The sequence below is a fragment of the Psittacula echo genome (genome assembly GCF_963264785.1).
Source record: "Psittacula echo genome assembly, chromosome: 4".
Taxonomy (NCBI): domain Eukaryota; kingdom Metazoa; phylum Chordata; class Aves; order Psittaciformes; family Psittacidae; genus Psittacula; species Psittacula echo.
Genome location: NC_137738.1, coordinates 56,492,795 through 56,519,867, shown reverse-complemented (window position 1 = coordinate 56,519,867; position 27,073 = coordinate 56,492,795). Strand labels below are relative to the sequence as shown.

Here is a 27,073-nt window from a genome sequence, read left to right as displayed (position 1 = left end):
ACAAGCCCAGAAAAGACATGAACCAGCTGCTCTACCATATTTCATTGAGTTACCTCGGACGGCTCAGGTTATCACCATAGATCAGTGTTTTACAGGTTCTGAGGAATTTATTCTCCAACTGTAACTATTCTTGGAGATACAGAAAGACTGAGGCCCACATAGGAAGACGCATTTATACCCAGAAAGAGACTTGAATGAGATTTAGGCAACTAAATGCTGACTGATGGTCCTAAAAGCCTTTGTCAAAGTGCATAACCACTATTCAACAGTAAGGTTCCCTACATGCCTTTTCCTCCTTTAGTCTTCAGTACCTCGAGTCAGAGCTCTTCTGGAGAAAGAGGGAAACCTCAGCTTGAGTGGATTCAAACCCTTATTCTCCACCTCCCTGGGAAACCCTCCCTAGAGTAGGAAGGATATAGCACCCAGCTATATAGAGCCATCTTTGCTAAGTACAGCCTCGGCCCAGAAGGGAAGCAGGACTGAAAGCGTAAGCTGGATATGTGCTTTCTTATCAGCTAATTTAAGTAAACAGGAATCCTGTTCTCTGTGGATTCAGTTCCAAAGACCTGTTCTCTAGCGCTTTGGGCAGGGAGCCTTTGGTAACTTACGCAGGGTAGCAGACGCAAAAACATATCAAAGATACTTGTTTAGTTTTGGCACACTAGGATGGCAGACTTTGGGATAAATTTCCCTCAAAGTTTAAAGAACAACAAACAGAAAATGTATTTTCTTGTTTTCAAGAGAATTTTCTTTCTTAGGCCTAGAAAATTATTAGAATGGATTTAACTTGTGTTAGCACTTAATTTATGTCACCGCAGCTCACTCTATGTTTTTGCAGGTTCACCAGTTAAAATATTTGATGTGAGAATCAGACACAGACACCATTCCATCTCATTTCAGAGATATCAGCTTTTGTTTCCGTATCTTTCTTCTTCCTATCTTTACATGGGATGTTATTTTTACATTCTTGTAGTCCAGTATACTTAAAAGCAATGTGCAGCATTTCCAATTTAACATTAAACATCATTTTTTGAAAGGGAAACATGAAAACAAATGAGGAAAAAACATAAAAAATCTTTCCTTAAAAGGAAAAGGTGGGTGAGGAAGGGAAGCGGAAGGGCCATTCCCCTCCACAAAAAGTATAGGCTGAAAATACTTAAGAAGTCAAGTATTACTTATTGAGTCTATTGTGAAGTTTTCTAATTAGCATTTATGTTTTGGGCAGCAAATCTGGCTCATGACAAGGACATGATTTGTATTAAGCAGAGAGATACCCAGATTAAAATCTCAGATCCCCGATTACAGCATCATTTGAAATTCTAACCTGAATCAAGTAATCCTCTGCAAATAATGTTATGTACCCTCACACTTCTGTTGTTTTGAATTTGGAACTGATCTTTTAGGTTGGGGATTTTTTTCTTGGGTTTTTTTCTTAAGAAAATTAATTAGAATTGAATCAATAAGAGTGAAAATCATCTAAATAGTTCTTGGTTCTTGGCTTCTTGGTGGAGAAGCAGTATTTTCTTTAATGTAAAGGTGACTGATTCTAAGGACAACCTGAACATGAAGCTCACCAGAAGAAATATATATTCAGACTTGCTCAAATGGGAGATGATAGTACCCATTTCTGACAAAGGCTGTCACCGGCCAGTTGCATTTGCTGCAGGAAGGACCACACAGTAGCAGAGAAAGAAGTGGACAACAGAAGGCTACTATAAGCATGACTTCATGTGCCACCACAGCCTGTGGCTGCAAGAAGACTAAGGAAGAGTAACAGAAGCATCTGCAAGAAAAACAGAGCTCCGGTGAAATCAGGACTGAACGACTCTTGCTAAAGACTCCTCTTATTCAAGAATCTCTGAAAATTATACAGGTCTTTCTTACTACAAAGCAGAGGTTGGCAGTGGACAAATCTTAGGAGGGCAATCAGTGCTGTGGAATGGGAGAGCTGTTGGAACTGGAAGTGTTGTGAAGACCAGGGAGAAGAAATGCACATGGCAGAAAATTGGTGGAGAGCTTGCCACATTTAACATGACACTGTAAAGACACCATCGTTCCTTCTTCCTTTGTTTTCTTAACCCCTGGAAATCTCTGAAATTTCTTGGATTCTGTTGTGAGAGGCCATTGACAGAAAGATCACTGAAGTGCCTGCAAAACTATCTTGAGTATCAGCAGGGAGACAAAGTTGTAAAGATTCATTAAAATCACTGTGTCTGGTTACATAGCCCTGAGAGCCACAGTTTTTCTTAAAAGCAGGAATGAATACTGAGTCTCTTTTCGCATCTGTTTTGGTATAAAACACACATGTCTGAATTTTAACATAAAGAGATATATTTCTGAAAAAAAGAAATATATATATATACATATACATGTTCTTTGAATTTGCTTTATAGCTGAGCAGCAAAAAGCAAAAAGGTAGACAAGGTCATCACAAAGCAGTGCAAGGAAAGGTTCATGCTATAGCCCTGAACAAAGCAAAACTTGACCCACCCATAATGAGATACCTAAATCAACCAAAACCTGGTATAAATTAATGCCTTTAGTAAATGAATACCTTTAATACCTATAGGGAAGACAGCTTTGAGGCAAAGCAGAGTTCACGGCAAGTGTTTCCTGGATAGGGCTAGTTCCTGGAAACTAAAGGCCTCCTAATCCCCAGTGAGTGAAAGATAAATAAACAATTGCAGATAGCTTATCCACGGTAGATATGGGGCACTGCTGGACTCAGGCCTTTGAGGCTGGTGTTTCTCTGGGCTGCTAGGGCTCTCCAGCTCATCTGAGTCCCAGATGTGTGATACTGCAGCAGCGCTGGAGTGGTTCCTAAGGGAATTCCCAGGAAAATCTGACTGATGATGGGTACCAGGAACCAGCATCTGCAAAACTGGTTTAAATCTGGGTAAGTAGCAAACAGCCGTTGTCCAGCCCGGCATGACAGCTACTGAGGGGAAAAAAAAAAACCATCTGCAAAACAGGGCTGCAATATCACAAAAAGGTGAGTTTGTACTCAGATGTGTGACAGACAGAGCTTTTGGGATGTGGAAAGTCTCCAGTGCCCCAGGCAAAGTGGCTGGACCAACCCTCCAGTATCCTAGGGCTTAAGATACTCTGTAGCCACTGATCTCACCATCCCCTGCCATGACCCGTATGCTCCAAATGTTATCTGCATTCATATAAATAACCTTTAGCCCTGCCCACGTTGCCTGGCATGATGTTTTATAGCAGCAGTTGGCTATAACAACTGACAACAGCATGACTGTTTCACTATGACAACTGAAAACCGTGCCTGCCATGTCCTCCTAGGTCGCGCTCTGCCAGCAGCTGTATAGGCTGTGAGGTTTTTAGCAACCTTTTTGGCAGATACTTTAGAAATTGAAGAACTGTAACATACCTCATTGGCAAATTGAACATTACTTACCAGCTTCTGTATTGTAACATAGGATGCAGAAAATCACCTACCGCACACAATACACAACACTGATCTTTCTTTGAGGGAAAATAAACTCTATCCCAGCTCCAAGTCATGGCACGCTCTGGATCGGATCTGGCTATAGCCAGGTTGCAAACCATGTAATCATCAGTAAAAGCTGTCTCATCCTGAGGTTGCTCTAATTCAAAACTCTTCACTTGTGTTTTCCTGATAAAGTCACTTTCCTGTAGAAACCTCAACTTTTTTTTCTTTACAGGAGCCCTAAGCCAACCTGGGAGAGGAGTGGGGTATGGCAAACACCCATTGCCCTAGCAAAATGAATAGTTTCCAACCTGAACTTGTCGTGCTTCTCTTTCCTATAGATATATAGCTGTATTTTCTAGCTATGCAGACCAATATACAATTTGTAATCATCTTTCTTACCATCAGTAGAGATGTGGTTTTACATTACTCAGAGTGGCCTTGTTTTAAGTGTTTACCCATGACTTGTCCAAGTATAGTTTCACCTTTAACTCTTTCCTCCTGGGGCCAGATATGCATTGAATCGTACCAAGGCAAATGATAGCAGAGTGTAAAAACGTATAAATTAGCAGAGAGATGCCAACTGTGAGAAGGCAGTGTCTGAGTTTCCATGTCAATCTTCTTTTGCTAACACAGGAAACAAAAATGCACGGAAGGTAAAACACGCTTTTGTACACAACATTGATGTTTTACAGTACAGCTTCTCAGAAAGTTGGGTTTAGAAGTAAAGTCACTTCTGTGCAATGAGCTAGAAGTATTACACACTAGAGCAAGGGATCTAACAGGAAGATGTTGCTTCTGACTCCCCTGGCAAGGGGGCACGGCATGGGGCACGGCATGGGGCAGCCTGTAGCTCCTCAGCATCATGGAAGGAGCAAGGCACGTTTTCTGCTACATTTCAGCAACTGAGTTTTAAAACGCGAAAAGCCTCTTTCTGTACACATGCTTGGAGGCAGATAGTATTTCAGCTGAAGCATAGCATCAGATTTCGGAGGGAAAGCATGCAGCTAAGCTACGGGAACCTTATCTCTGCAGAGCACCAGCTACGATGGTATAATGGCTGTAATGGTGTAGCCGCAGGCATCTATTGCTAACAACTGCCCATGAACCACCCCTTCCAGCAGGCATATAGCTGATCCAGAGTCCCCCAAGGGAAAGGCTCAATCCCACTATAAATCCAGTTGCCTATAATTTTGTTTCCTGCAATTCTGAGTAAGTGGAACATCAAACCCCCTTGGTGAGTCACAGAAGAGAAAAAAATAACGTAAAAAAATAGAGGTTTTCTTCTGAATGTTTTCAGTGCAAGAAACAAATCCTGCTTTTCCGTAAGCATTATAAATAGAAATGCTTAACTTGAAAACAGAGCCTGGATCAGGGCCAAAATGAGATGGAATCCAGGAAGTTAAACAGACTCAGAGATTTCCAGCTCAAAAAGCTTTGCTAGCATCTTTAAATAGCAAACTGGGGATTCCTACCTACAGTTCAGTGGACTACTTACTGTGGCCATCATTTCTTGAATATAGGACAAAGGTGTAAGGGAAATCTTTTCAGGATGAGGTGGGTACCCGCAGGAGTCCTCTGGCAAGATGGCAAGACCGCGGAGGTTTTGCAGCTGACCAGATGTCACAGTTCACAGAAGGGCAAACATCTGAAGTGCCGCATCTAACTTCTGCCTGGCTGCAGCTAAACTGATTTAATCAGAACTGTGCTAGACATCCCCTGTGCTTCCCACTCACGCTGCCAGAGCACATACGTAGTTCTCTCACACATGGCCATAATGACTTCTAAATACTTGCACAGGGGTGAGAAACCAGTGCAACCACTTCAAAACCATGTTATGGCTTCCAGCCACTTTTGCAAATTAGAGGGTGCAAGACACAAAATGGCAGCAGCACAAATGGAACAGGAGTCTGCACAGTACCCACCATCGTCACCCGAGAAAGGGAAGGTTAACTGCTAAAGGAGGAGCAGGCCAGTTAGGCAACCTGACTAGGAGATAAACCTAAACCCAGTTGATGTCTACAGTAATGTAAAAGCAATAAAACTGGTTCTGCTGTTGAAAGGCACAGACCAGATGATGCACATCATTTTTGATTGGGTACAGGTACTTTTGGCATTTCACAGAAAGTACCTACTTTATGGCTGCTGTCTTTCTGACAAGTCTGAGGACCATGAATCTGTCTCCACTCACCAGTCTTTTACCTTGATGTAGCTGCTTCCCATTCCCCAAGAAATCTGCAGGAATTTTTTTTCATCTGGCTTTCTGTCTGCTGGCCTCGGGCTAAACCAGGCTGAACACATGAAGAAAGCAAGAGAAAAGGGAAGAAAGGAAATGTAAAGCAGAGAAAGATGTTCCATTTACACACACAGAAGAGCTGTTTAGGAAACACATCTAGTGCTTTCCCCTTCCAGCTACCCTACTACTGTGGTACTCCGGCTACCACAAAGTAGAAGAGTAACACGGCATGCGTAGGAAAGAGAAAAGCATATTCAGTCCGTAGAGGTAGCACCAGACAAAGCAGGGAAGAAACATTAGCACATACTTCCAGTCCTGTAAATGCACCTGGCACCTGAGAGACCCATAGGAAACAATCAGCTAGATTTTCCTGTGAGATGAATTGCTTCATGCCACACTAAATGTCCCAGCCAGAAAGCTGTCCTGATGACCTTAGTCAAGATTTCAAGATTTCCAATTCTTCCAGATTCTCAGGGCTGATTTCGGGCCATTCCTTTTCATTACCTAGATTTGGAGCTGTAACTATTTCTGCCCATTGTTTGCACAGTCAGCCAGAGCCCCAAATCCCTCAGCAGTAAATGGTATGCATCATGCAACACTCTCATAAACTTGGAAGATGTAGTAGGACCAAGAACAAAGTCAGGACACTGTCTGGTCCACACCCTGGTTGGAAAAGAGAAGATAGCCAACATTTCATTGTATGAGGCATAATGGGATAAGTTTTGAAAATCAGAGCTGCCTTCATGTGGCACTAACAAAGTCCAGGGGGAAGAGTTGGGCAGAGCAGCCCCAATCAAGGAAGGCAGGGTGAGCATTGCGCAAGTATCCAGATTTGCAATTCTGCAGTTCGGCTACAAGAAGAGACTGGTGTAACATTCTTCTCCTACAGATTTTAGCTCACAGCGCTAAGATCAGAAATCGTCACAGCTGGACACAAAAGATAAAGGGAACACAAGGGTTATGGTCATAAGAAAATCAGTTGTTTTGGAGAATTAGTGAAAGAATCTGGAGAATTTTGTATTTTTCTGCCTCTTCATTTGAAGAGTTTTGACACTTAATGACAAAGTAGAAGTGCCTCTTACATGGAAATTAGAGACCAAAGAGACACAGAGAATAGGACTTCAGTGATAAGGAGGTATTTAAAAGCAAACCAAAACAAACCAACAAAATAAAACCCAAAAAAACAACCAAACAAAAAAAAAAAACACAGAGGCAAAATAAAAGGAAAAAAATGCTGTTGCATAGCCTGGTCAGGAAGAAAGAAAAGAATGGCCACAGCTACGTATGTGGAACAGGCTGAATGACAAACAGCTTCCCTCTTTAGGCTAACATCTTCAGTCAAAAAGAAAGAGAAAGGAATCATCCCGCTCGTTTTCACCACTAAGTGGGAACCAAAGGCCTTAAAATGTATGAAGCATCAGCAGACCCTTGGTATCTCCTCCAGAAAGGATGAGCCCTGCATGACTGGCTTCATGCAACCCCCTGTCCTCCTTTCTCACTGCCCGAGCACAGCAACAAGGGCTTGCTCCCTCCTCATGTCCTCATGACCCAGCTGGGCAATGCAGCAGGAAAATAAAGTGCATTTCCTTCCCAGCAAGACAGATAACCATGGGGCCTTCTTGGAAGTTTTCACTTCTCAGACATAATTTACTATAAGCGAAAGAAAAGGATACATGCTACCAAGACCTTGTAACCAGGAGCTGGATGCTCACCGTGTCTCCAATGTGGCAGACATTTTCAAGATGTGCACTGTATACTTTGGTGTCTAAGACAAGGACTTCAATGTGTGTGACCTAAAAAAACTGCCATTGTTGGGGAAGAGCAACATTTCCCACACACATCTGGCTCAGCCAGACATCAGACATCAGACATTTCATGTTCCTGGTAATGTTGCTTGACATAAAGGCCAAGGAAAATTAAAGAGCATGTGACTTATGAGTAGAATGCTGTCTGAACTGAACAGTTTTCAAACAATTTCCATGGAACACAGTCTGCCCAACTGGCCAAAGCACAACTTAGCTCCAAAAGGTAAACCTAGCTCCTCTCCTAAATCCATTCTGGAGCAATGCCACTTGAAAGGTCAGTTTGCTGCATGTGTCAGTGTTGCATGATGTAACTTAAGGAAATGACAGCTACAAAAACTATTAATCTCAGGGACCTTTCCGGTAAAAAAGAAGATGGGAACAAATAAACTAGGGTCCTGATACCTGGGAGCAGAGAGGGAGTGACAGACTCCAGGAACAGCAGCGCCAAGGGACTGGAAATTGTAAAATGGTATGTTACTGAGTCAGTCATTTAAACCAGCTTTATGGCTGGTGGCAAGAATAGGTATGTAACATGATTCATCACATCCTAAAGAAGACATCTAAAACAGGTCAGATCTGACAGAATTCTGCCCTAAAATTATTTGGTTTTCTCTGCAGTTATAAAGAAAGTCTAACGTGCCTAGATCAGAGGTATTTGCTGGTCAAGTATAGAACAAAAGTGCATGACACATCCAGAGGTTAGATGGATCCCACCCAGAATTTCTGCTCCAGATTGACATTGTTTTATTGTTTAATTGTTTTCCTCTTGCTGTCATCAGCAACAAATTCACTGGCACGCAGCAAGGCACACAGCAGACCATCAGGAGAAGCTTAACCTTAGCAAGGGAGGTTATACCCATGGTTAAAGAGGTAAAGGGCAGAGGAAGATCAAAAAGAAGCCATAATCTTGCCTGTGCAAGTAGCATTTTGAACATAATCATACAAAACAGGACTGGAAAGGACCTTGACAGGTCATCTGGTCCACCCCTTGCTCTAAGGCAAGATCCATCAGACTTTCTAAACCTGAGCTGCTCTTGTCAAATATATGTCCAACTTGTACTTAAAAAGCCTCTAGGGACAGAGAGGCCATTTACTCCTGCTTCATTTACCCTTACAGATACTCCTTTTTTCCTATTTAGCTTAAATTTCTCTTACTGCAACTTACATGCTGTTCTCAGAGAATGAGGATATGAGATTATTATCTTCTTTTCAGCATCTTTTACATAGCTGAAGGCTGTTATCTGTTGTGATTTAAGCCCAGCTGGTAACTCAGCAACTCACACTTGCTCACCCCTCCCCTTCCATCCCTCCCTGGGTGGGATGGGGAGGAGAACTGAAAGAATATAAACCCCACGAGTTGAGATAAAAAACAGTTTAATAACTGAAGTTATTTGATATAAATAACTACTACTAACAATAATACTAATGATAAGAGAAATAACAAGGGGAGAGAATATAAAACTGAAAGGGGAAAGCTGAAAAACCAATAAACACAAGTGATGCACAATACGATTGCTCACCACCCACCGATACTCAGCCAGACCTGAGCAGCAATCTGAGCCTTCTGGGTGACTCCCCTCAGTTTATATACTGGGCATGATGTGCTGTGGTATGGAATACCCCTTTGGGTATTTCAGGTCAGAAGCCCTGTCTCTGCTTCCTCCCGGCTTCTTGTGCCCCTCCTCACTGGCAGAGCATGAGACTGAAAAGTCCTTGATCAGGATAAGCATTGCTAAGCAACAACTAAAACATCAGTGTGTTATCAGCATTGTTGTCAGACTAAAACCGAAACACAGCACTGCACCAGCAGCTAGGAAGGAGAAAAAAAAATTACTGTTACAGCTGAAACCAGGACATATCACATCTTCCTCCAACCTTCTCACCTTTAGGCTAATTTTCTCAGTTGTTCTGTATTCATGACAACTGCTAAACCTGGGATCATTTTCATTTCAAAACTATTAGTTGCAAGGCTGAAATTAATCTAGAATGGGCAGATAACAGAATCATAGAATAGTTAGGGTTGGAAAGGACCTTAAGGTCATCAAGTTCCAACCCCCCTGCCATGCGCAGGGACACCACGCACTAAACCATGCCAGCCAAGGCTCTGTCTAACCTGGCCTTGAACACTGCCTGGGATGGAGCATTCACAGCTTCTTTGGGCAACCTGTGCCTCACCACCCTCACAGTAAAAAACTTCTTCCTTATATCTAACCTGAACTTCTCCTGTTTAAGTTTAAACCCATCACCCCTTGTCCTATCACTACAGTTCCTAATGAAGAGTCCCTCTCCAGCATCCTTGTAGGCCCCCTTCAGATACTGGAAGGCTGCTATGAGGTCTCCATGCAGCTGATCTTGCCTCTCAGACACCTCTGAATTATCTGATACTTTTTAATCTATTTATGTAGCCTGACAAGCATCCTGTGAGTTACTGGGAATTAAGATGAGCCCCATTTCACACATGAGGACATAAGGCAAAGAGGATTTGAGGCTCTCCACTCTGTGTATGTGTCCTGGGTTCAGCAGTAGCAGTCATTTTTTCTTCTTCTTAGTAGCTGCTGCAGCACTGTGTTTTTTGACTTTCGGCGTGGGAACAAAGCTGATAACACTGATGTTTACCCTGACCAAGGACTTTGTGAGTCTCATGCTCTGCCAGGGAGGAGGAGAAGCCGGGAGGAAGCAGAGACAGGACGCCTGACCCAAACTAGCCAAAGAGGTATTCCATACCACAGCACGTAATGCCCAGGATGTAGAACTGAGAGTTCCTGGAAGGGCTGGATCACTGCGGGGTGGGGGTGAGGTACCGGTTGGTGAGCGGTTGTATTCTCTTGCTTGTTATTTCCTTTATCATTATTACTATTGGTGGTAGCAGTAGTGATTTGTGTTATACCTTAGTTATTAAACTGTTCTTATCTCAACCCGTGGGAGCTGCATTCTTTTGATTCTCCTCCCCATCCCTCCAGGAGCGGAGGGAAGAAAGGTGGGGGGGGGGGTAGTGGACTGCATGGTTCTGATTTACGGCCTGGGCTTAAACCACGACAGTTTTTTTTTGGCGCCCAACGTGGGGCACAAAGGGTTGAGATAACGACAGAACTGACCGAGGCACAATGCTGATTTATGGGCTCTCAAAGTTGTTTCTCTTGATGCCACAGTTTCAGTATGCTGTAGCTTACTTAGAGCCGGTATTTGCTGTGTTAGGGTTTATCAAGTGTGGGCCTTGGGCTAAGGTTCTTGTTTCATTGTACTTTATGGTAATGGCTTGTAATACGGGCGGGCTCCGGCAGCAGGGCGGGATGGACGTGGCCGTGGACTTGTACCTGGCCGTCCCGCTGCTCTTCACCGTCCTGGCCCTCGTCCTCGCCTCCGTCTGTGTGAGGCTGCGGGGAGCCGAGGGGGAGCGGCCCCGGGAGCCGGCGGCGGCCGAAGCGGCCCGGGAGAGCGGCCCCGGGGACCAAGCGGCGGCGGGAGCGGGGCCGGAGGCCGGCAAGGAGGCGGCTGCCGAGCAGCGGGAGGCGGTGGAGGAGCCGAGCCCCACAGCCGAGCTCAGCCCCGCGGCGGCCGAGAGCATTCCCCAGCAGCCGTCTGCCGAGCCTCGTGAGCCTGAGCCGCAGGAGGATGCAGGAGACCCCGCAGCACTTTCCAGCAAGGCAGAGGAGGAAGATCTGGACTCAGAAAAAGAGGAGCTGGTGGTGAGAGAGCCGGCAAGCACAGCAGCTGCACCAGCCTCAGTGACAAGTACAGCAGCATCATTGGAGAGTTCTGAAGGTTTTGAATGGCCTTTGGGTACCCTTGGAACCTGCCTGCTGATTGTGATGGGGATCACCATGTTGGCACATACACAGAGTGTGTTCTACCCACAACCATTTTGTCTGATCCCGAGAGTTAAGCAGAGTCAGGTTTGGGTCTTGCCTGGGGTTAGACGACGATATAGGGGGACCAAGAGGTTTTCCCCAAGGCTGGACAGCCATGAGTGTCATGGTGTGTGGGACAGTATGGGCGAGTATCTAATCCACTGGGCCCCTCCAGTGCTTTGGAAGCGTCGGAGATGGAAGGCAGCTGTGTGGAGTCCCCAACAACAAGTTGCAGAAACTGCTGGAGGGGAGGGTGAATTATTTTGAGCCTGATGGGCCCATGACACTTCAGGCCATCAGGGCGGAGATGCAACACAGAGATGGACTCATGATCGAGGGGTGGACTTTGCAATGGGCCTCTCCTGCTCTGAAAGACTGTTACAAGAGATGGAGCCCAGCATCATGGACCGAATGGACTCAGCAGCTTTATAGGGATTGGTCCGTGCACTAAGATAAGAGTGCACTGAGATGAAAGTGATGGTATATTGAAAATGTGGGATCTGAGCATGACGTGAATGGTATGGAATAAGGGGTGGATACTGTCCTGGGTTCAGCAGCAGCAGTCAGTTTTTCTTCTTCTTAGTAGCTGCTGCAGCACTGTGTTTTTGACTTTCGGCCTGGGAACAAAGCTGATAACAGCGATGTTTAGACTGACCAAGGACTTTGTGAGTCTCATGCTCTGCCAGGGAGGAGGAGAAGCTGGGAGGAAGCAGGGACAGGACACCTGACCCAAACTAGCCAAAGAGGTATTCCATGCCACAGCACGTCATGCCCAGGATGTAGAACTGAGAGTTCCTGGAAGGGCTGGATCACTGCGGGGTGGGGGTGAGGTACCGGTTGGTGAGCGGTTGTATTCTCTTCCTTGTTATTTCCTTTATCATTATTACTATTAGTGGTAGCAGTAGTGGTTTGTGTTATACCTTAGTTATTAAACTGTTCTTATCTCAACCCGTGGGAGTTGCATTCTTTTGATTCTCCTCCCCGTCCCTGCAGAAGCGGAGGGAAGAAAGGTGGGGGGGAGGGGGTAGTGGACTGCATGGTTCTGATTTACGGCCTGGGCTTAAACCACGACAGTATGTATCTATCTCCACCACATGCCAAGCACTTGGATGTGCATGAAGCAAGGTCCTAGCCCATCCAAGCTCATTCTCTATGAGGAAGAACCCCAAGTAAACAGACAGAAACAGTGTCCTTTGCACAGCTATTCAGTCATGACAAGGCAGCATAGTGCAGTTTCTCTGCAATACAGATAGATACAACCACAGACTATGGTCAGGATTTCAAAAGCCATTCAGGTATTATGCTGTTCCATAGGATTGTAAGGGTTAATTCCATTTAACTCAGAGTCAGCCACTTAATACATTTAAATACCTAATGATGCAGACATGTGACTAGGACTTAGGCACCTTCTGCTTATCACTGTAGGAATCCTGATGATTTTAGAAATTTCAGTAGAATCATCCTGTTAGTCACATCTGATCTGATGGGGGGAGTCTGTAGCTTTCCCCGTGCTCATTCGTGTCACAACATTGGTATTTTACAACTCTACTATCAATGCAGTATAGTATAGCACTATTCACATAGCCGCTTAGAAGCATACCTTCTAATGATCAATCTAGTGTTTGCATGACTGAAACTGAAGCACTTAGAGCTTTTAGACATGTCATTACTGGTAAAAGAGTAATGCTTCATTCCAGGCTCTGGCATTGCTTTCAGAGTTTGCAGCAACGGCTTGTGGATCCCTTCTCATTACGCTGAGACTGTCAATAAGTAGCACTGGGAAATACCACAGGAGTGAAGGGAAATGTATAGTTTCTAGTTTCATCTAGTTTCCACAAGTTTATTAATCTCGATAGAGTGGCAGAAAATCACAGTGTAAACCACAAAGGGCCTGTTTAAAACCATTCTCAAGAAACACACCTTTTACATTTTAAAGCCGGGGAACTGATGGATCCCATAACATCAGTACACACATTATTAAAATGAAGAGTAAGCTTTGTGAAATGTAAACTTTACGTAGATGGACACCATCGTGCCCTATCACATATAAATATTCTTATTTTCATTTCAATAGTCTGAAGATGATAAAACATGCTCAGCTTTTGGAACCTGACAAATATTTGGAATTCTTCATGTGGGGGGTTTTTGTTTCTCTATGTTTGTTAGAAAGACTGTGAAGGCAAAGAGAACTGCTAAAAAAGATAATTTAATTTATCCTCTTTTATATTTTTTTCGTAAGTATCTTCTACTGAGTGACTGCAAAAAAAGTGTCAGGATGGTTGGCTTGAACGACCATGGTGGTTCAGGTTTTTGTTTTACATGGGAAACATCTACGTAAGTAAGTCACACCGTATATAAAAGAGCAGATTGACTAATCGGCCTTCTTGTTTCTTTGCTGGCTTGAGAGAACTTTTGGCTGGGAGGTCCTACTACTCTTCTGCAGTGTGGGGACAGAACTAGAGATGGATATTGCATAGGAATGAGTCACCCTGGATGCTTTAACCTCCATAGCCCCTTTGCCCGAGCCGCGGTACCGCTGCCAGGAGTTCTAGGCGCAGAAAATCGAATTGCCGACACCCTGCTATCGGGGCCAACACATTCCCCTCAGAGAAACGAGTCCTCTCGCTAAAAGAGAGAATCAGGGTATTTCCGTGAAGTACGAGCGGGGAGGAGCGGGCGGGGAAGGGAAAGCTGTGCGCACGCCACCGATAAATAAATAAGCGAGCACACACAGAACTAACCGAGCGCGCTGGGCAGGGCCGGGTGGCTCAGCAGCCCGTGTGCCGGGGCCGTGCGGGCTCCCTCGCCGCTTCGCTCCGCGCTGTCCCCTCAGCAAGAGAGCGGGACCGCAGCGCTGCCCCTCTCCGCGGCCGCCATGGCGTGAGGGGCCAGGAGAAAAGGAGGAGGACGGGGAGAGGTAAAGAAGGAGGGCGGAGGGCGGGGAGGCGGGAGGTGGAGCGGGAGGGGGGAGTCATTTTCTTCCTGAGTTGAAAAACGCTCCCCCCCACCGCTTCGTCCCCTGGGGCTGCGGAGGAGAAACGTTCTGGCTGCCGGGAGGCTGGTCCGCGCCAGGGGCCGCCGGCGGTGAGTGGCAGTGCGGTGCGGGGCAGCGCTCCGCTCCATTCCAGTACCGTTCCCTCCGTCCCGTCCCGAGCCTCCCCTCTGCCGGGCGGCTGGGCCTCGGGAGCGCCCGTTCGCCCGCGCGGGACCGGGGGCGCCGGTTACCGGCGGGTTTGGGAAGCGGGAGGTAGGAGCCAGCGATCCCATACCTGATGCATCCCCATCCCTGGAGAACGGCCGGCGGAGGCGTTAGCGGGCAGCGGGTGTCGGGGCCCGGGTCGATGCGGTGCGGAGCGGGGTGGGGAAGGCGCGGGGTGGTGGCCGGGGGTGTCCCGGAGGGAGTAACCTCCAGGCACGGGGTTTTTCGGGCTGTCCCCGGCGGGGTGGGTACGGGCTGTCCGGTCACCGCCGGTCGGATACTCGCAACGTTGCGGAGGTGCTGGGCATCTCGCAGGGTGGGCCCCATGTCCGAGGTGGGTGCGTGAGGGAGACGTGGCTTTTTCTGCTCGAAACTTTAGCTGTGGGCGCCGTGGGTAACAGCGTTCTGCTCTTCCGTTAGCACCGTTACCGCAAGAGCCGCCGAGCCTTTTGCTACCGAGTTAAGCCTCCCAAACATGCGTGTGTGAAAGGTAAGCGGTAGCATCCTTGCCCTAAACCTAGGGGAGCTGAGAGACAGGAAAAGAGCGCTTTGCCCCGTGCAACTTCCTGCTACTTTTTTTTTTGTTGTTGGTAAAGTCCCGGGACCACAGCTGTTAACTCCCGAAGCTCGGTCTCCCCAGCCCCAGGGCGGCAAGCTGCAGTTCCTTTAGCTGGTATTGCATGAAGGGGATGCATCAGCACTCCGTGTATCTCGTGCCAACTCCTAAAATTCGGCTTGGTATGAATGAAAGTAACAATTCTCTCTGCTTTTCTGTCATTCCCGCTTGAAACAATATAAGGCCATGGTATTTCCCTACATTTTCAAGCTGGAGTGTCTTCTTGTTTTGGACATAAACAAGAAATAAGAAATGAATACAATTGTGAATGAAATACAGGAAATATTGCTCAACTAGCTGGAGATTTTTGGTCACCCTAAGAAGATCAATTGCGATTTAAATATCACTAAAGTTTTAATATAGTCTAAACAAAGAAAATCTCAGCTAAATATTGCCACATTATGTTTATCATGCCAACAGCTATAACTCAGCGTTTCAAAATAAAATGAACAATTCAGCTGAAGGGCAGCACTGGGAATCAATAATTCAGATGCTGTTTATTACTCTGAAAGACTCTTGCTGGGTAGCCTTGAGCAAGTCACTCCACCTCTCCATGGCTCTGTTTCCTTCCTCATAAAACAGATAAATGTGCTTGCTTGCTTCACCGGGGTGTTGAGAAGTTTAATTAATTAATTTGTTTCATAACTACTTGGAGATCCTTGGATGCATTTTTCCACAGAAGCGCTAAGTACTAGTTCAACTACGGGTTCCTTTACTGTGGGTCATTGCTTATGTGTGTTTCTTCAGTGACCTAAATCAACCAAGTTTTTAGTGAAAGTCAACAAAGTAGCAGTTCTGGACTGGGGTTTTCTTGACTCTGTAAACTTCACTAGGATGCAAAACCAAAATATATGAAACACAGAATAATTTACTGGCACAGAACTACTGGTGCTTTAAGCAAATGTCACTTTCTTCTCTTGCTATTTACAGTAAGAGCTTGCTTTTGTTTTGTTTGAAGCATTGTACTACTTTGCATAATTCTGAATTGCCTTGAAAAAGAAACAACTGAGTGCTGTTATGTAATACAAGAACAAGAGATGAGATTAGTTTATAAACATATCTGTATCTTTGCCTATGGAGACTGACCTCAGAAGCACTTGGTGCTGGTTTTCCACTGCATATTCATATGCAATCTCTTTTAAAACTTGTTCTTTGGCCATAGAGAATATGGACTGCAAAGGAAGAAATACATGAACTGAACAAATTGGTTGTGTATGGTAAAAGTTGATAGATTTTGGTTGCCTAAGAGAGCTCAGGTTTTATTACAGTGTATATTAGATATTCTGACTAGATATTAAATAACTGCCTGCGCCACCATGGAGAGGAAAATGTGTTTAATTACCTGGCTAAATGTTGAGTGTGATTTTCTTAGTTTGCATACACTTATCAGTAAAAAGGAGCAGGTGAAAGCTAGTTTAAAGGTACTTTCTAAAGGTTCATACTTTTAGAAACTCTGTGCTCATGAGGTCCGTGTACCATTTCTTTTCCTCAAGTACAGTGACGGCAAGCACGTAAGCTTTTCCAAAACTGGATTCAAGTGAAGTCTTGATAAAGATCAGTGATAGTAGAAAGTCATTCCATTACCAGGAAGCTGTTGGGTTGAGAATTAACATAGTGAGTCTGTATGCTGGTGGAGAAATGGTCACATCCATCAGTACCCAGCAGTCTGAGCAGTGAGAACTGGGATTAAATGAGGCTGTAAATAAATCTGTAAAACTGAAGTGTCCCTTTTCTCAGAAGTGATTGCATTTAGCTAAAAAACTGAGTCACATTCTTAGGCTTGTGTGTGGAAACCTGCACATCTGGCACCCACAACATACCACAACATGAGCAGAAAGAAATTTAGTTACTGGTGCTATTGTTCCTGGACATTTTGCAAGAACTAAAGCGTGTTCCCCCCACCCACCCACCCACCCACCCCTTTTTTTTTTTTTTTCCCTAAAGGGATTAAAAAAATAGAGAAACAACTTTCCATAACCATTGTTTCCTGGTTGAGACTTGGTAATCCAAGTGCCTGGTGAGTGAAAGAGAATGTGGTTCTTGCGTAGCAAGTGATATTTAATTGGTAAATATGATACCTCAGCAGTGAGTTTGTCCTGGCTGTTTACACCTCTTTGCTGTCTCCATTCAGCAGAGGTAGATAAAAGAGCTTAGTTACAGTAGTGTAGTCCGCTAAAGCTGTTAAACCATAGTGCTAGTTTGTGTTCAAGACTGTAGCCACATACTTATTATAGACTCAATATTTGGCAGAAATCACATCCTTTGAGATACTTTTCTGTTTAGATGGGTAAGCTTTGTACTGATGTCTGTTAGCCCAGCTGGGACACGGTGAGATGTGACAGAGCTGCATTAGCAGAAACCCCAAACTCTTGTGCACTGCACTTTGCCCGGGCTCAGTTACCTACTCAGGAAGGGAGCAGAGCAGAGAAGGGGATTAAAGGCTGCAAGGAAAACAGAAATCCAGCTGATGTCACCTGGGATCTTTCTCATGAATGCTTTGACAGTAGAAGTTTAGCAAGAGTGAGGGCTGGTAACAGAGAGCTGACCAAGGGGTCTGGTCATTTTGGGAATCACATGAAAGAGGGAGCACTGGAAAGAGTTTCTCACATCAGGTGCTGACATAATGCCTTCATCTGCTCTGGGCCATGATCAGGTGTGAAAGCCCAGGCACGAAGCAGCCATTATGTACATGGTCTGAAATTACCTTTGTTTGGCCTTTCTTTCTGTTTTTCCCTTTTCTTAGACTCACAGAGTATACAGCAGGATTCAGCAATAGTGTTGTTTAGAGCAGGAAACGGGTTGTAGGGACCCTGGTCAGGCAAGTATTGTATCTCATACCAGATAAACATAGTTTTAACAGAAGAGTTCTTTCACCATGGTTGTCCTGGTTTATGTTTTTGTTTGGTTGGTTGGTTTTAATTTTATTTTTATTAGAAATACTAAAACTGCAGAATATTTTGCATGAAATTCATATGCCCTCTTAAGTCTTCTAATCAAATGGCTGCCCAGGGTTGTTAAAGTGTTTTCAAAAGTTGTTTGAAAGTATTTTGGTGGCTGTTGCATCATTTCAAAGCCTTTTAATCAGATCCTTGGAGCTGTGGTGCATCACACTTTCTGCCAAAACGATCTGTCAGGTTTCAGTGCTGCTGCCAGAGCCATGCCTGCACAACTCCAGGTCAGAAATGAGATTATACAATTATAAATTTCAGAGTTAACCTGCAATTTAATGGCTTTGTTGATGCTTACTCACACAAATTGCTCACACCAGCTGTGGGAGTAATGTAGCCTTTTAACTCCATCGGCAGTTGAGGAGTCAGTCCATGAAAATGTAATTGCCACTTTTTGTCAAGGGCAGCCTTGAGGACAGTAGCCGAAGGAACTACAGACCAGTGCATTTTACCATGTTTCCAAGTTTGTACCTTGAAAAAATCAGCTGCATTTGGGTAATGTATACTATATCTATGGTGAGAGAAAGGAACTGTATGCTGTATCTAGATATACATAGAAACTGCAGATAATGGGATTAACAGATGAAAGCAGCAAACATAACAGAATTATACCAATAATAATGAACAGTGTATTGATCTGCAGAGAGATGTAACTGTCTCTCTGGGTGCAACGTACGCCTACAAACAGAGGCATTTATCCTCTAGCAAACAGTCAGTAGAGTGAGAGAATACATATAGGCTGAGATAAAGACAGTTTAGTACTGTAAAGCAAAAGCTGCACACGCAAGCAAAACAAAACAAGGAATTCATTCACTCCTTCCTTTGGCAGGCAGGTGCTTAGCCATCTCCAGGAGAGCAGGGCTCTATCACATGTAGTGGTTACTTGGGCAGACAAACGCCACAACTTCAAATATCCCCCGTTCCTTCATTTTCCTCTGGCTTTATGTGCTGAGCATGACACCATATGGTATGGGATATCTCTATGATCAGTTGGGGTCAGCTGTCCTGGCTGTGTCCGCTTCCAGCTCCTTGTGCACCCCCAGCCTACTGGTGGGGTGGGGTGAGAGGCAGAAAAGACCTTGACTGCCTAAGCACTGCTCAAACGGTAACAAAAACATCCCTGTGTTATCAACACTGTTTCCAGCACAGATCCAAAACACGGCCCCATATTAGCTACTATGGAGAAAATTAACTCTACCCCTGCCAAAACCTAGCACAAGAATAAATAGTTAACAAAAAAAAAATCAATATAGTTTTGTATGCAAGACCAAGACATAAACAGGATATGGAAACATGTTAAGTGTTAAAATGAGTTTTGATCCCATAGCAACTGAAGGATGTGATGTGTTCTAGAATTCCTGCCTATTAATATGACATCCTATGGATATGGTTTACAGATTAAAATATTTATTTGATATCTTCAGCTACTGAAGTCTATAGAGAAATACATACATATACAGAGAGCAAGAACTGGTTTGGTAAAACTCCAGTGGAAACACTTCATTTGTTTCCAACATCTTGGAAGCAGTTGAATGAAGGACAATTAAAACAATAAGATTAAAACTGTTAATTATACATAGTTGAGGACAGCAACAAGCCAGGGAACTTAAAACATTTACAAGTATTTGGAAGAGTAAAGGTCAAGGCTAACAAAGAAGTGCTAGTTGGGAAAGATGATAGAAATTAAAGTCAGAAATGGAAACACTAGTCTTGTTATCATATTTTCTGATGCTGTAATTGGCCTCCTAAGAAGTGAGGGAAGCTACATGGCATGCAGCAGTCTGAGTGGGCTGGGTTAGGCAGAAGGAGGAATTCTGTTTTGACAGCGGTAAAGTTTGCTTTCCATGTTTGCACTAATGATTTATTATTTTCTGTCCTGTACTTGCACCTCCTGGGCATTGCCATCACCCTCTGAAGGTTTTCCAGCTCTTCCTGTGCACCGTGGTTGTACCACTTGATTCACGCAGGGACCATGCTCTTGACTACCTCAGATAACTTCTTCACCTGCTCACTTCCTCTTGTGAGGCACAGTTGCACTTCTGCTTTGTAGGCAAAGGAAGCCCTAAGCATGGCTTCTGATACCTCACGTGAAAGGGTTCACAGCTTTACAGACCACCTGAATGGGTCTGCGTGCATGGGCAGATGTATTACTTCTTAACCGTTGCCACATGAATAGCGTTTCGCTACCCAGATTATTACAGGTGCTTTTGTTCTGTGTTTCTGCAGTATCTGTTACTGTCATCGTCCTAGGCCCCAAAGGTGTCCAGTGTAGTAGATGGATGAGTAGTTTGGTTGACGTCTGGGACATTACTGGAGCAGATAAAAGTAGTGAACGTATCCTTTTGGCCTATATGAAAATTCTCACTTCAGCTGAAGATGAAATGCTGGTGCTCTAAGGAAAATCTTTCTGTGGTAGCTTTTAGTTTTATGCCTTTGATGGTAAAAGTGACTGAGCTTTCATTCACTGAATGCGGATGCCTTAACAGGCGTGTCTGTACTGGTTGGGGATGATTGCCTTCAGGATTCTGGATATCAAAATTACTTTCTTACTCATTCTATACGGTGAAGTACATAATAAAAGATCCCAGTAAGGGTTAGGAGTAGTAATGTTTATGCAACCAAAAAAAATAATTGAGAAAGCATTTATACAGTAGGATAAATTTAAAAACGGAAGAAAAATCCAAATTCCCGAATTACGATTTGGGCATGCAGACAATTTAAATCTTGTTTTTGTTTGAGGCAGAGAGAAAGTTAAACATTCATTGTGTGCATGTGTATGTCCTGATAATTTATATATACAGTGGTAAAACAAACTTTTAAATGAAAGGAATAAACAGATGAAACTTGCATCACAGGTACCTTACACATCTTACTGTAAACTTACAAAATACTTGGTATTTGTTGTCCTATCTGTACAATTGTGGAGATTGTACAACTGTCCATTGTCCCAGAATGATGGTCTCACACAGCTGTGTACTGCTGGAAATAGATTATTGACTCTTGTGTGTAGATCAAAGGACGGATACAAGTTTATATCTTGACTGCTGACATGATGTCATATGCTGATAATTCCTATAGGAACTGGTTGTTTCTGGTTGCCTTGATGATTCTCATAGCACATTTTTCAGACATATAAGTTGATATAAAGCTTCTTTCAAAGTGTTCCAGGTCACTTCAGAACAAGGGCAATGCTAACACCTGGGTACCTGAGCTGTACTTTATTGTAGGTTTGATTCTGAATTATATTTGGGATTTCAGTATTTAAGCTTTTAAATACTTTTGACATTATGTAATTGTGATGTAGCATATTTCTCATGTTGAAAAAAACAGAGGAAGCAAGGAAGTAACGTTGCCTGGTGGTTAATGTCATAATAGGTATTTTTCAAGTTATAAGCAGTGATTTTTACACCTTTCCAGCATTTTTGTTGGAGAGACAGATGGTCATTGATTTTATCTCACTTACCAAAAGGCAGGTGGAGAAAGGACTCGCAGCTGTTCTTATCTTGGGGTATAGGAGTTTTGTGCACTGATGTCTAGCCCTGCAGCTTTGAGAGGGACTCAGCAGTACTATTTGCTGAGATGTGGGAACTATACAGCTTGGGACTTAGGTCAGTAGATTTATTGTGATTGTTACAGTACAAAGATAAGTTTATAGTTTCCTTGGTCCCACTTCATCTGTCACCTCATTTTGCTGTATCAGATCTATTTCTGTGAGTCAGTAAGAACCAAATGGCAGTATACATGGGACTTAGTCTCTATTGACCCTTTCACCTCTCAGTTTTCGTAGACTTACCCCACATTTTTTAGTACTTAAATGTCATTGGATTCAGTTAGAGGACTCAGTTGCTCTTCAATTTAAAATCAAAATATTTAGATCAGTGGTGAAATTGTTGGACAAAATAGCTCTTCAGTTGTTGTGTCATGATTTTAAAACACTACAGTTTCCAGCTGATTAATTTAGCTTTATAGATGCTGCTCCTCGTGTCAGTAACAAAGTCAGCTGCAACATGTGTGACAAGTTTTGCTAATTATTTGAGGTATTTGGACAAAGTGCCAAAAGAAAGTTCCTACAGAAGTTTGCTTTTCTCTGCTGTGATCTAACCTAGCACTCCTCGTGGCAAGCAGTTATGTTTTGGCAGCTGTCAGCATCAATACAAAAAGTTGCACGCTCATCTCCATTTAATGGGACAAGATACCAGACACTTCTCTTTCCAACATTACCTGTTAGTTTCACAGTAATGGTGTGGCGACAGCTGTTGCTGGAGGTTGATTATTTCTTGTTAAAATATCTATGACTTTCTTACGTGTTTTAACATTGGGCGCTAAAATTGGTTAGTTTATTTCAAATTGCTTGGTTTATTATCAACTGCTTTTAGTGCTAGTATTTTTGAATGGCCGAACAAGGTGATCTTATAATGTATTTGTGACAAAGTATAGTGACAAAGTTGTTCAACATTAAATTGAGCATTACAAAAAAAAAACAAGTAGGAAATGTTTGCTTTCACTTTTAATACTTTATCAAGAAGTGATGCAAAAAATTACGAAAATTAAGCCCTTGGTGATTCAGAGGTCATTGTCTAAGGTAAAAGTTTGCAGGCCGAACCTGGAGATTTGCTTTTTGTCAGTATGGTGAACAGATTTTATGTCAAATATTTGAACACAACTCTTAGCCAATACCTGTGGAGGTAGTTCAGGTAGTAATAAGGAGAACCCTTGTGGAAAACAGGAGCCGCCCAAAAGTTGTTAAATATGTGCAGGTAAGACTTTAAATGGTAACTTTGAGTTTTAAACTATTATTTATTTATGTATTCTATTATTACAGGCACAGAGGTTGGATACTTTAGCTGGATGTCAGGGCTTCTCCCACCTTCTCTGGCAGCAGCCAGGTAGTTTCAGGGGTGGGGGAGGCAGAGGAAAGCCAGCATTTCCACAGCAGAGATGCCGGGAGCTTGCCTGCAGTGTCTCCTGAGTAGTCATACATCCTGGGACCTCACATGGGCAGTTCTCTCCACATACTTGTGGCTGGTGCCTCCACAGCGGTTTGGATGAAAGGAAAGTGGACTCTTTTGTAGCTGCTTCCTCCCATACACACCAACCTGAGCTCTGCAAAGTTACGGGACAGGGGTTGCTGGCCCTACTGAATCACGGGTGGTTGTCTTCACATCATAGGAAGGGCATCAGTGTAATTTAACCAAGAATAAATAAGAATGACTTTGTAGACCTGCTTTTGGTAGTGCCTGTTGACTTCCTTCCAGATCTTGACTCTGAATATGCTGCCTATGAATATACTATAGGTCAGTTTTCCAGTTATGTTGCTGTTAGTCTAAACAGTGTGGTATGGTAGTTGCTTAGGGTGGTTAGATGCTTAGGTTAGCTAGTTGCTTACATCCAAGGTAAAAAAAAGGTTTACCATCTCTATTAAATGCACATATACATGAAGGGAGAAAATGAGGGGGATTATTGAATTCTCAAAGTATGGACTAGGGTTTTAGACAACACTGGAGGTGTTTGGTGATGGTGAAACGCTGGGAAATGTGTGTCCAGATTGACAAAGAAGGAGTTCTGGGAAACCTTCCTGTATATTCCCTAAGCTCTGGTTAGAAAGACCCTAATTTAGGGAACTCTAAAACCATCCCTAAAATTATATATATGTGTTTAATCTTCATTGATGTGCAGAAATATTTACAGAAATCAAACCAAGTGAAAGAATGCATTAAGTCCTTACTGCTAGCTGGGATTTTTTTTCTGATTGTGGAAGCCAAGAAACTTCTTTCAGTGTATAGTCATCACAGAAAAAAAGTTACAGACATTTTTTGCCTTTTTTCAGGTTTTTGGGTTTATTTAGGCTCTTTTCTCTGCCCCCAGTTCTGAAGAATCATAGAGACTTTAAAAAAAAATTACGGTGTTTTAAGTTTTTTAATTATGAAAAAACAGGTTTTTTTCAACAGCTTAAAAAAATGACATTGAGTTGCAAACATAACGTACTGGTTTGGCTGGGTTTTACCTCCTTCCTTGCAAAATATGCTATTGCATGGTCTCCTTATTTATAGATGAGAATACAAGTAGACTTGAGTATGTTTGGATAAACTTCAGTGCATGCTTCTTTGTATGTGTGTATGTGGTGAGACTATGTAGATATTGTGAAAGCATTACCAAGTAAACCACCTTTTGATCTGCATAATGAGTCCTGTAATGATCGGTTTACATCCAAAAAAGGGGCAAAACTTACTTGCGAAATGCATTAAAATGCTATGAAAATGTCATCTTCGATCATGCTCTGTTAAAGTAATTGTGCTACTTACTGTGATCTATAAATGTAAGCAGTTACAGGGTGCAATATTATTTTTACTCTAGGCAGGAATGCCCAGGAAAAGATGTACTTTTTGGCCAAAGACGCTTGCTTCCAAATTCATTTTAGGAGCTGAACACAAGCACCTGGAGGGTCTGTGTACCCAGCGGTCATGGAGGGATCTAGTCTATCAAGGTTGTCATATTGTCCATGGACATGTTAATGACATTGTTTAATCAGGATGTGGGTCTCTAAATAAGGTTTTAACAGCCTAAGTTTTGGTTAGAAAATGTTGGCATCTATAGGTAGGGAGCTGTGGGGAGAAATAAAAGGTTGCTTTGTACTTCAGCTTCTTAAGAGTTTTATGACTGAATCCTATGAAACAGGTTTTCCATGGAAAAAAACACTTCATGTTTCTTTTTAGGTTTTCTTTCCTTCTGTCTATTTCTCCTTTTAATAATTGAAAACTACTGTTCATTATTTACATAAAACTGTGTCTCTTGAGTCTGGTTTCTGTAACCTTTCCCCTCGGAAGAATTCTAGGAATTTGCTGGCTTTCCTCAGGGAGATCATGGCCATGTTTTATCTGAGACTTCAGGCTAGATAATTGGTAATTTTTATGAAGTAACTTAGTATGTTTAAATAGTTGCATTTAACCTCTGCATAGATTTGCCATTTGAGCACGTTTTGAGAAGTCATGTATGTAGGAGAATATGTGCTTTCATTCAACGTTCTGCCTTCTTGGTAGCTGGCAGTAAATTGCCACATGCAAAGTGGAGAGCCCCTTAGAAAAAGAATGGTAACAATGACGATGATGATAATAATACTTCAAAACCCCAAAATGCTCTGAAGACAAGGTATTTCAGCTGGTTTTGTAAGGCTCTGCCACTTTTTCTTTCTGGTTAGAAAAAGGGGGAAAAAAATAGAAAAAGAAACCAAAACAAAAAAAACACCACCCAACTAAAACTGAGGACGTGTCAGAAGTGGAGGCCTCAAGCACAGTATAAAATGACCCCCGCGCAAACCTCCAGCATTCCTCATCCTTCCCTCTCCAGCTGCTAACATCAGCCAAGGCAGCACGCAGGCTTGGCTGCTGCCAGCACAAGCTCCTTGGCTCTTCCCCTTGCTCTTCCCCTTTCTCCTCCCCTCTCGTCCTTCTGTGCTTGCCAGTACAGTCATCACTGCTTCCTATTAGGCACCATTGCAATTATTTGAAATACAAGTACAAGAGCTGTCAGTGTGTTCCTTTGCCTCCTATCAGCTACTAGAGAGAAGGATTTGGAAGGGACGGGCTTTCTTCAAGGTGTACGGGTTTTTCTTTAGAATGAATTGCTCAGTAGGTATTTTGTCTGAAGTATTCATATAGAAGTTACTTGAAAGCCACCTGGGACAATACATGGGGTTTTTTTAAGTCTAGATGGAATTGTCTTTTTTAGAGAGCATGCTGAATTACAGTGTCTCACAGATTAATTTTCTAACTTTCTCTTACATGTCCATGTGCCATAGGATATTTCAAAGATGGTTTGGCTGCCATTGAGACTTGGAGATCTGATGCCACAATGAGGACTCACACACGGGGAGCCCCAAGTGTGTTTTTCATACATGCGGTTTGCTTCGCCTTTGCCTACGGCGCCAGGGAGGATCAGGACGTGATGGTTCCTTTTGTCAATGCCAACTATGATAGCTACCCCATGCTCTACTTCTCCAAAGGGGACATGGAGACTCTGCGTCTCCAGGCCACCACCACACACAGGCACATTGCAGCTCGTCTGATTGAAGCAGTACAAACAATGCTGTCAAATCCCCTGGAGTACCTTCCTCCCTGGGACCCGAAGGAGTTCAGTGCTCGATGGAATGAGATTTATGGCAACAACCTTGGAGCCCTGGCGATGTTCTGCATACTCTACCCTGAAAACATCGAGGCCATCAACATGGCCAAGGATTACATGGAGAGGATGGCAGCTCAGCCTAGTTGGTAGATTTTTGTCTTTTTTTTTTTTTTGAAGTTGTTCTTACCATATAAACTGCTTGCAGTTGGAGGAGTGAGTGAGTGAATCGCTTATATTATTTCAGTTGTTCTAACATTCACTTTAACAGCGACTAACTTGCTGAATGCATTTACTCTCATCTGGACCAGCAGTGACACATAGCTTTTCACCTTCGCTGGACTTACCCTTTAGCAAATTAATGCTGAAAGAAGCATCATAACCCTTTATGTACCTTCCTAATTGCTGTAAGGTGTAAAAAACCACTATAAAAAACCCAAAACAGAACAACAAAAATCCAAACACACTCCCAATCAGAAGGCAGGGTTTCACATCTGATTTGTATCAAAAGTGCTAAAAGCGTTAGTATTTAATATCTGGGGTTTTTCTACTTTTTTTTTTTTTTTTTCCCCAGACTTGTACATATCTTCTTAGAAAGAATTCAGGGAAGGGGGACCTGGAACTATGAAAAACTTACAGGTGTAGGTAAAAATGACGCTTGAGTTTCTGCAGCCTGCTGTAACATCTGTCTGAGCTACAGTTCAGACTTGCAGCTCTGCTTGGCTTAACAGTTCTTGGGCCTCTCCTTAAAACATACTAGGACATGGTAAAGATGGTTGTCTATCTGATTACTGGAACTGCCTGATTAACTTACATTTTCATAACCACCTTCTGGATTAATTTAACCTAGATGTGAGT

The 27,073-nt window shown here is 43.3% G+C and overlaps 1 protein-coding gene across 2 annotated transcripts in view; it reads left to right on the top strand.

Moving 5' to 3' along the window:
• Positions 1-27,073, top strand: part of LOC308220632 (dermatan-sulfate epimerase) — a gene marked incomplete at its 5' end in the record, with an annotated part of 182,639 nt that overhangs the window by 135,537 nt on the left and 20,029 nt on the right. The window contains 2 exons of one of the 2 annotated variants that reach the window (XM_080616879.1): positions 14,999-15,026; positions 25,896-26,364. In XM_080616879.1, the coding sequence (XP_080473005.1) occupies positions 25,949-26,364 (416 nt within the window). Of the gene's footprint in view, positions 1-14,998; positions 15,027-25,895; positions 26,365-27,073 lie in introns of those variants that run through there. The other variant, XM_080616878.1, reaches the window with a different exon arrangement.